The sequence below is a fragment of the Brassica napus genome, chromosome A3 (assembly GCF_020379485.1).
Source record: "Brassica napus cultivar Da-Ae chromosome A3, Da-Ae, whole genome shotgun sequence".
Lineage (NCBI taxonomy): Eukaryota > Viridiplantae > Streptophyta > Magnoliopsida > Brassicales > Brassicaceae > Brassica > Brassica napus.
The window spans coordinates 27960565-27970136 of NC_063436.1; the positions used below are offsets into that span (position 1 = coordinate 27960565).

Sequence of the window (9572 nt, forward strand, 5' to 3'; positions counted from 1 at the left end):
AATAAAATTTTCTTTTTTAGGTAATATTTATTATGTATAAAAATTGATATTTAAGGCGAAAAAGAAGGACTAAAGTTAGGGAAGTAAAAAGAAAAGAAAAAGGAGACAAATCCCACCCGTCGTGTCTTGTTCTTGTTCATCCTCTGTTTCCTCTTTTCCTAATTTTCATTCACTGTTTTTTGCCTTACTTATTAAAGTCTCAAACTTTGCTTCAAATTCAACCCATCTCTCACCTTAACAATCAAATCTTCAATCTCTCTCTGTCCAATTCTCTCCCTTCTTGGTTTGGAGATTTTTCAAATGGAAGGCGGTTCGGCTAGTGGGTCGGCTTCGACCTTGTCAAACAACGAAAACGTCCTCGTCTCTTGCGAGGATTCTTCTTCTCCGGCTGAGAACGAGCTCGAGCTTGGTCTCACGTTGAGCCTAGGTGGAGAACGTAGGGTTTCTTACGCTGATGATTCTTCTTCTTCTTCGTCCTTGAGTAGCAGAGCTAGCGTCACTGCTGGGATCAAGAGAACAGCTGATTCAATGGCCGCAACTAGTGGGTGAGATTCTCCTCCTTTCCTTATATGATCATATCATATAACCCATATAAAAAAAATTGTTTCTTTTGCTTTTTATGGAATTTGATCAGACATAATGTTCCTTTGATCACTGTTGTCTGAAAAAAACACGACCTTTATTTGATCACAGTGTTATATCAAATCCTTTTGTCTTTACTCTGTGTTGAGCTTTTGAAAACTTTATAAATTTGCAGGCAAGTTGTGGGGTGGCCACCGATAAGGAGTTATAGAATGAACAGTATGGTTAACCAAGCCAAGACATTGGCCATGGAAGATCCGATCAAAAACAGAACTGATGCAACGAAGATGAGAATGTTTGTGAAGGTGACTATGGATGGTATTCCCATTGGAAGGAAAGTCGATCTGAATGCTCATAGTTGCTATGAATCGTTGTCCAACGCTCTTGAAGAAATGTTTCTGAAACCCAAAACAGATGGTCACCTGGAAGCAGGGCTGAAGATACTACCAGATGGGTCTTCTGGATTAGTACTAACGTATGAAGACAAGGAAGGAGATTGGATGCTTGTTGGTGATGTTCCCTGGGGGTATGTTGTTATATATATATATATATATATACTTTCTTATGTTGAGTCCAGTTTTAGCTTCACATTGTGAATCATGAACTGAGTTTTACTTGTGTCCAGGATGTTTATTGGTTCTGTCAAAAGGCTCCGGATTATGAAAACATCAGAAGCTACTGGTACAGGTACATTCACTAGATTTTATGAAATCTCTATTTCTGTATTAAAGATCTTTTCTTTTATGTTGTTTGTGACCGTGTTTGTTTGTTTACAGCTCAAATGATCTTATGAAGCATATAATACACACTACAAGAATCCTTCAACGTTTGAAACAATATAATAAAACATATCACAAGATCAAAGAGAAGACAAAGAATCTTCTTCATTCTTCTTCTTGCCTTTACAGTTTTTGGCTCTGCCATTTTTTAGTTAGTTATATTTTCTGTTTGTAAATCACACACTTGACAAAGATATAACAAAAGTTACAAAACTCACTAAGCGTTTCAAAGCAATGCACAAGTTTATAAGATCTGTGTAAAGAGAAAAGTTATTCAACATTGAAGAAAAGAATCAAATCAAAAGGACCAAAGATCTCTCTCTCTCTCTTCTACATACATAACATGAATTGAACCAATCATCACCTCTAAAGAAGACCATTGACAGGTGAAAATGCTAAGTGTTTCTCGGCCAAGCTGCTACGGCTAGTGTTTTCGTCAGTACAAAAACTCTTTGCAAAATGGTGTTTTGGAGTTTTTTTTTTTTTTTTTTTTTTTTTTTTTTTTTTTTTTTTTGACGTCAAAAGGCTATTCTATTACTCAAACTTGAGGTGGCCTGGGTAACCAGACCGGAATAGAACAACCAACAAAGTGTAACTCTCTACGGAAAGATCTAGCAGTCTTAGCTAAAAAATCTGCAGTCTGATTATGCGCTCGTGGAACGTAAGTGATGTCGAAGTCCGGGAAGCAGATTTGTAGCGTCTCTATTCTCTCCAATTCCGTCGCAAAGCTTGGCCACGCCTGGGGATCCTTAACCATAGCAATCAGTTCCTTACAGTCTGTCCCAAAGCTCTGGCAGGTCGAGTGCTGCAGCATATTCTCCATCGCCCACCGCAGTGCTTCTACCTCCGAATGCAAGGCCGATTCCCGTCGAGTGATGTTTTTTGTCCCCATAAGCTGAATATTCCCAAAGTTATCTATCCATGTCCATCCACATCCACTGAAGTTAGCTGAGAGAGTCCAAGATCCATCTAATAGACAAATATTTCCCAAACATACGGCTTGGGGTTCTTCATTCATGGTGTCCTGTGTCGCAACTTGTACCACTTCATTAGCCTCAAACCATGCCTGGCATTCACTCTCAGCATGTCTTACCAGTTCCAGAGGATCTCTATCTATTCCTCTGAAGAGTTTTTCATTCCTAGCCTTCCAAATGAACCATATTATCCAGGGATAAGGATCCCTATCTTGCTCTGGCTCCATGATACTATTTTTCCTCCAGAACAGATAATCCATGTTTGTGTAGACGCTCGATACCGGAAAAATATTTGGGCACGTCGGAGTTGAAGATAAAGACCATACTTGACGGGCTGGTGGGCATTCGAAGATTGCATGTGTGACAGTCTCCTCTGCTTCTCCACATCTTGGGCAATAGTTGTCGCACCTCATATTACGTCTAACTAAATTCCTCGTTACTGCCACATGACCAGTCAACAACTGCCATATAAGATGACATATCTTCGTAGGGGCCTTCAATTTCCACGCAAAGCCCTGCAGCTTCGTAATACTTGGCTCCAAAATTTCCTTTTCCTCAGATAACTTCAATAAATTCTGCGCCACCCAATATCCAGATTTAACCGTGTATTGGCCACTCCTTGTAAAGTTCCAGCAGAAAGTATCTCGACGATGAGTTGAGCTTATGGCCAAACTCCTTATAAGTGGTAAATCCTCTGGATGAACATAGTTCTCCAACAGTCCCACATTCCAATCCTTCAATCCCTGGTCAATAAGATCGCTTACTCTCATGTTGGGGTTCATCACAGGGGCTATGGGGGCCGCTGGCCTGGCGGGATTCGATGGAATCCATGGATCCTCCCATACTTTAACCTCATAGCCTGAGTGTATCTTCTGTCTAATCCCAAGTAGCAGTAATTTCCTTGCAGCAGAGATGCTAGTCCACACATAGGATGGGCTACTAGTAGGGTTTACTCTCAATGGAGAGCTCAATCTATAGTACCTTCCCCGTAAGACTCGGGCCACCAGAGAATCAGGAAACTGTACTAATCTCCATAGTTGTTTAGCTAGAAGCGCTAGATTAAACTCATGAATCAATCTGAAGCCAATTCCACCCTCTTCTCTGGATAGGCAAACTTTCTCCCATTTCGCCCAGTGTATACCTCTCTTTGGTGGATTCGAGCTCCACCAGAACTGAGCAATAGCACTTGCCAAGCTTTCACATGTCTCCAATGGAAGCAGGAAAGTTGACATGACGTATGTCGGAAGAGCGAGCAGAATTGATTTAATCAGTACTTCCTTTCCACCTTTTGAGAGCCATCTACCCGTCCATCCATTCACTCTATGCATCAGCTTATCTTTCAGGAATGCAAAAAGCTTGCATTTAGAGCCACTTATATCCTCGGGGATGCCTAAGTACGTTCCCATTCCTCCTTCGTTCTGTATCCCAAGGGCATCTTTAATCTCTTGTCTCATATTTGCATTAATCCGCTTACCAAAGAGTAAGGAGGACTTGTCAAAGTTGATGCATTGACCAGATGCTTTACCATATCTCCTGACTACTTTCATTACTTCTTCACATTCACGGGGCTCCGCCTTACAGAAGAAAAGGCTATCATCAGCAAAGAGAAGGTGAGATACCGACGGACACGTGCGTGTAACACGCATCCCTGTTATCTTCCCTTGTATCTCTGCATGATTAAGAAGGCTAGCGAGCGCTTCCGTGCATAGAATAAAAATGAAAGGAGACAGAGGATCTCCTTGTCTTAGTCCTCTACCTGGAATAATATTCCCTCTTGGCTCTCCATTCATGAGAACCTTATATTTCACCGATGTAATGCATCGCATGACCCAGCCTATCCAAGTTTCTGAGAATCCCATTTTACGCAGGACAGCTTCAATAAACGACCACTCCATCCTATCATATGCTTTGCTCATATCAGTCTTGATGGCCATCCTTTTATTCCATCCACTTGGTTTCGTTCTCAATGCATGGAACATTTCCTGGGCGATCATAACATTATCCGAAATCTGTCTCCCAGCAACAAAGGCTGACTGGGTTTCCGATATCAGACCTGGTAGCACTTTTTTCAACCTCTGGCATAAGACTTTAGAGATTATCTTGTAGCTAACGTTGCACAGACTGATGGGTCTGAATTGAGACATCGCAGTAGGCTTTGTTATCTTCGGGATGAGACAGATATTTGTGTCATTCAGTCCGTGCGCTATCGTCCCCTCAAAAAGAAATTTATTAACCATAAGGGTTAAATCCTCCTTTACTATATCCCAAAATTTCTGGTAGAAAAGTGCAGTCATCCCATCGGGTCCTGGAGCTTTCTCTGGGTGCATGGCAAAGAGCGCTAATTTGACCTCCCATTCAGAGACCGGAGCAGTAAGGTCGTCATTCATAGCACCAGTTATTGTTGTTGGCACCTGAGCTAGCGCCTCCTCGATTTCCTCCGGGTTCGATGATTCAAAAATCTGCCTGAAGTAACTAGTAGCAATGACTACAAGTCCTTCATCATCCTCGATAGTGTTCCCATTCTCGTCCAGGAGCTGTGTAATCTTATTCATTGCTCTTCTTTGCTTCGTCAATGCATGAAAAAACTTTGTGTTTCTATCCCCTTCTCTCAGCCAAAACACCCGACTCTTCTGCTTCCAGAACATCTCTTCCGCTTTAAGAGCATGTGAGAGATCCTTCAGAGCTGCTGCAATTTCCTCAGTTGTGGCATTATCATCTGCATATAAGCCTTCCACCTTTTCTTTAAGCTCTTCCACTAATTTTGCCGAATTGACATTATTTAGCTTCCGCCATTCACTCAATGCTCTCCTGCAGCTGGAAATATGTTCCATAATACTCGCGTCAGGAGGAAGATCTGGTGATCTGGTGTTTTGGAGTTTTTTAATGCCAAGTTAAACATTTTTAATTTCAATAGACAATGGCAGACTTAGAATTTCTAAGTCTAGTGTTATTGGTTTATAGATTCTCATATTCTCATTAAAATCTATTGTTATTGGTTTGATGATTCTATAATTCTATACAAAATCATTTGTTATTCAAAAAGTTTAGATTTTAATGATTCTACAAATCTATTAAAGTAAGTGTTATTGGGAGTTGAATTCTTATCATTTTAACTCACAAATTAAGATTTTGAGAATACTACATGTTTACCTTGAATTCTTAGAATCATTACATTACTTTATTTTCATAGATTTTCACAATATACAAAATTCTCTACATCTCTTTCCAAATTTAACAAATCTCTCAACTTTTAAAATCATCAAACTCTATAGAAATCTAAGTCCCACTAACACCCCCTTAATAACTAAATATTAACAAATGTGCTAACGGTTTTCTCACATGGTCATGGGATTCGTTATTGCATCACAGGTTTTTCTGTGATCTGGACGCATGTGCCGCTGCCATTTGTGTTCCATCCATGGGATCACTCTGATAGTCTGATTCAAAACTTCCCAAATAGCAAGAGTCTCTCTCACAAAAACTCTAAATGGGCTTACTATGTGACGAAGTAGATAAATGTTGGGCCTTAAGTTAAAAGCCCATATACGAGACGATGACGGTATCCAATGAGGGAACGGCTTTGGTCGTGACACGTCAAGATTCTCCCGACACCACACCAAGAAGGAGAGACAGAGCTTCGCTTCATCTCCTTCCTCTACTCTTCTGTCGCTAGTTTCCTCGCGCAGATCGATAAGCACGAGAAATGGCTTGTGTTCGTTCGATAGCGTCTTTAACTTCTGTCACTCATTCTCCTCGACATGTTTCACGCACCTCAGGTACTGCTTCGTCACTTCCTTCTTCTTTAGAGGATGATGACATTAGCAATTGAGAAACAAGGGTTTATGTAGTAGCTTCTTGTAATAAGATCATACTTAACAACAGTTTAAGTTTGTTCTATATAATTGGTGATTACTAGTAATTAACTCAAGAGTGTGTGATTAAGAACCAGAGGTTTGATCCGTTTCTTTTTGCAGGCATTGTCATGTCTTCATGCTCTGTTCATGCCATCACTCCCTCCTCCTTCACTGGCTCTCCCATTTCCCTCCCGAGACTCCATACACCATCTCCAACAACTCTAAGACCGAGGAGTCTCGTCCCTATCACGATGATGGTCAAGCCGTCGCTCCAGTTCATACAAGGTACCGATGAGCTGACGATCCCTGACGTCAAGCTAACTCGGTCAAGGGACGGATCTAACGGAATGGCACTCTTCTCTTTCGACCAGCCTTCCGTTTTTGACTCGAGCGGTGAGGTTGGTGAGATAACCGGTTTGTACATGATTGATGAGGAAGGTGTGATTCAATCGACGGATGTGAACGCTAGATTTGTGAACGGGAAACCGGAAGGGATTGTGGCGAAGCACGTGATGAGGACGCCGAAGGAATGGGACAGGTTCATGAGGTTTATGGAGCGGTACTCTGACCAGAACGGCTTACAGTTCGTTAAGAAGCAATGAGGTTGGGGACTTTTCTATGAGCAAAATGTGTATGTTACATTTTTTATTATATTTTTAACTCTTTTGGTTTTATAATCTTTCTCTCCTAGTTTTGATCTTTACTTGAGTTTCAGTTCTCAAATTTACTTTCATTAGAATGGTTTATACCTCGTGCTACTCAGTTATTCTAAGTGGTTTCTTCCAATACATTCACATGGACTCAAAGACCAAGTGGAACATAATAACTTTGCCCCTCGCATATAATCGTTACCCTCCTCCGGTAGCCTACAAGTAAAGTAGTAAACTCAACAGTACCGGTTATGTCTCAACCATGCTAGCATCTCAGTCATGCTAGCATCTTACAGCAAAGTGTACACTAAGTTTTAGGCATACTAGTACACTATTGTCTGAGACTCCTAATCATCCAGCAAAGCAGCAGCAGCAACAACAATCAGGAAGAAGCGCCGATAAAGTATTGTTCAAGATTAAAGACTGGCTCATGGACAATAGTACCAACCCATCCGGTTTGTCCGTTGTCCGGTCAAGTCAATTCTGCGACGTTCAATTTTGAAACCTTTGAATGGGTGAAACATTAAATTTCCTGACTTAATAAGTCTGTACAGTATTGGTTAGGATGTTAAGTCTCCAGGAATACTTTGATATCAGTCTCTACTTTTTCACTAATTTTGGTACCAATCTCTTTTTTTTTTCTCTTTATATTCATACCCGTTTTTTAAGAAATACATATGGCTTAAATGGATCAAAAAAGGGAATTTTACAATTCATATTTTATTTATAGTAAATAATATTTTCCATGCAGGAAAATAAACTATTTGAAAAATAAAACTGGTCAAGATATTTAGAAATAGAAAACTACACATACAGTCCACAGAAAAAGGACTGTCGTTAATTGGACGGTAGTCCATGATTATGGCTAGAGCACTTGTCGGAAAGAAAAGTCAAAAGTAACAGTAATGGTGGAAAAAGCCGTTGCATGAATGAATCTTTTAATTATTTTTTTAAAAAGAAAGATAGAATCTGAAAGGTTCACTTTCCTCCTTAACAGAATCTCGTGAATCTCTCTACCTTCCCTTTCTATAAAACACTCATCTCTCTCTCTCTCTCTCTCCCCCTCAAACAATCTTCATTTAGAAACTTTCAAATCAAAATGGCGTCGTCGACAATCTCTTGCAACGCCTCCGATCTCATCCCTTTACTCTCCGGCGGAGCCAACGCCACCGCCACAGCCGCCGCCGCGGAATTCATCTGCTCCAGATTCGAAACCGTCTCCGGCAAATTCACCGACGCCGGTTACGCCATCGACAACACGTACCTCCTCTTCTCGGCTTACCTAGTCTTCTCGATGCAGCTCGGCTTCGCCATGCTCTGCGCCGGATCCGTCCGCGCTAAAAACACGATGAACATAATGCTCACGAACGTCATCGACGCCGCCGCCGGAGGTCTCTTCTACTACCTCTTCGGCTTCGCCTTCGCGTACGGAGCTCCATCGAACGGATTCATCGGAAAACATTTCTTCGGGATGAGCGATTTCCCCAAACCTACGTTCGATTATCCTTTCTTCCTTTACCAGTGGACGTTCGCCATCGCCGCCGCGGGGATCACGAGCGGATCTATAGCAGAGAGGACGCAGTTCGTTGCGTATTTGATTTATTCGTCTTTCTTAACCGGTTTGGTTTACCCGATTGTGTCTCATTGGTTCTGGTCTAGCGACGGTTGGGCGTCTCCAGCTAGATCTGATAACCTTCTGTTTCAATCAGGTGTGATTGATTTTGCCGGATCCGGCGTCGTTCATATGGTTGGAGGAATCGCCGGTTTATGGGGAGCGTTAATCGAAGGGCCAAGAATCGGCCGGTTTGAGCAACGGAGTAAACCGCTTACGTTGCGTGGTCACAGCGCGACTTTGGTTGTACTCGGTACGTTTTTACTATGGTTCGGTTGGTACGGGTTTAACCCCGGTTCGTTCGCGATTATTTTCAAATCGTACGGGACCTCTCCCGGGAGCTCATTCTACGGACAGTGGAGCGCTGTCGGAAGAACCGCTGTTACAACGACGTTAGCTGGATGTACTGCGGCGCTAACGACTCTGTTCGGGAAGAGATTGATTGATGGTTACTGGAACGTTACGGATGTATGTAACGGTTTGTTAGGCGGGTTTGCCGCGATAACCAGCGGCTGCTCGGTTGTTGAACCGTGGGCCGCGGTTATCTGCGGGTTTGTAGCGGCCTGGGTGCTGATGGGCTTCAACAAGTTAGCTGATAAGCTCCAATTCGATGATCCTTTAGAAGCGGCTCAGCTTCACGGCGGTTGTGGCGCTTGGGGGATTATTTTCACCGGATTGTTCGCGGATAAAACGTATGTGTCGGAGATCTACGGAGGCGATCCGAACAGACCGTTTGGGCTGTTTATGGGAGGAGGAGGGAGGTTGCTTGCGGCGCACGTAGTGCAGATTGTGGTGATCGTGGGTTGGGTTAGTGTGACGATGGGGACTTTGTTTTTTGTGTTGCATAAGATGGAACTGTTGAGGATACCGTCGGAGGATGAGGTCGCCGGGATGGATCCGACGAGTCATGGTGGGTTGGCTTATATGTATACAGAAGAAGAGATTAAGAATGGTATTATGGTTAGAGGTGTGGGTGGTGAAGATGATCATGTCCAGGGACATGTAGGTGTTCTTTGATTTCTTTGTTATTTTAATAGTAGCTTTTGTGTTTTTTTTTCTTTTTTCTTTTGGTCTGTGTATATATTTTTGCATGGAAATAAATATATTAATTTGGCTCTTTA

General features: G+C 42.1%; 4 protein-coding genes across 4 annotated transcripts; 3 read left to right on the forward strand and 1 right to left on the reverse strand.

Annotated features, from left to right (window-relative positions):
- Window positions 1–64: 64 nt before the first annotated feature.
- On the forward strand, window positions 65–1578 carry LOC106386093 (auxin-responsive protein IAA11-like). Its single transcript, XM_013825985.3, has 4 exons — window positions 65–545; window positions 758–1108; window positions 1208–1269; window positions 1359–1578. Exons 1-4 carry the CDS (start codon window positions 301–303, stop codon window positions 1373–1375), a joined length of 675 nt encoding a protein of 224 aa, XP_013681439.1. The 5' UTR covers window positions 65–300; the 3' UTR covers window positions 1376–1578.
- A 27-nt stretch (window positions 1579–1605) lies between these two features.
- Window positions 1606–5166, reverse strand: LOC125607220. The gene is made up of 3 exons (XM_048777083.1): window positions 4092–5166; window positions 1930–3887; window positions 1606–1614 (listed from the first exon to the last, which is right to left on the reverse strand). Exons 1-3 carry the CDS (start codon window positions 5164–5166, stop codon window positions 1606–1608), a joined length of 3042 nt encoding a protein of 1013 aa, XP_048633040.1.
- Window positions 5167–5890: 724 nt separating this feature from the next.
- Window positions 5891–6892, forward strand: LOC106389780 (photosystem II reaction center PSB28 protein, chloroplastic). Its single transcript, XM_013830123.3, has 2 exons — window positions 5891–6111; window positions 6310–6892. Exons 1-2 carry the CDS (start codon window positions 6039–6041, stop codon window positions 6789–6791), a joined length of 555 nt encoding a protein of 184 aa, XP_013685577.1. The 5' UTR covers window positions 5891–6038; the 3' UTR covers window positions 6792–6892.
- An 870-nt stretch (window positions 6893–7762) lies between these two features.
- On the forward strand, window positions 7763–9572 carry LOC106389781 (ammonium transporter 1 member 4-like). Its single transcript, XM_013830124.3, has one exon. The coding sequence runs from the start codon at window positions 7939–7941 to the stop codon at window positions 9466–9468; it is 1530 nt and encodes a 509-aa protein (XP_013685578.1). The 5' UTR covers window positions 7763–7938; the 3' UTR covers window positions 9469–9572.

Excerpts from the sequence above, each read along its gene's own strand:
- LOC106386093 (XM_013825985.3), top strand. The coding sequence starts at position 301 with ATGGAAGGCGGTTCGGCTAGTGGGTCGGCTTCGACCTTGTCAAACAAC. Across the intron at positions 546-757 it reads TCAATGGCCGCAACTAGTGG|GCAAGTTGTGGGGTGGCCAC; the intron begins GTGAGATTCTCC and ends ATAAATTTGCAG. Across the intron at positions 1,109-1,207 it reads GTTGGTGATGTTCCCTGGGG|GATGTTTATTGGTTCTGTCA; the intron begins GTATGTTGTTAT and ends ACTTGTGTCCAG.
- LOC125607220 (XM_048777083.1), bottom strand. The coding sequence starts at position 5,166 with ATGGAACATATTTCCAGCTGCAGGAGAGCATTGAGTGAATGGCGGAAG. Across the intron at positions 3,888-4,091 it reads AAGAGGGAATATTATTCCAG|AAGTAATGAAAGTAGTCAGG; the intron begins GTAGAGGACTAA and ends GTGAATGTGAAG.
- LOC106389780 (XM_013830123.3), top strand. The coding sequence starts at position 6,039 with ATGGCTTGTGTTCGTTCGATAGCGTCTTTAACTTCTGTCACTCATTCT. Across the intron at positions 6,112-6,309 it reads ACATGTTTCACGCACCTCAG|GCATTGTCATGTCTTCATGC; the intron begins GTACTGCTTCGT and ends TTCTTTTTGCAG.
- LOC106389781 (XM_013830124.3), top strand. The coding sequence starts at position 7,939 with ATGGCGTCGTCGACAATCTCTTGCAACGCCTCCGATCTCATCCCTTTA.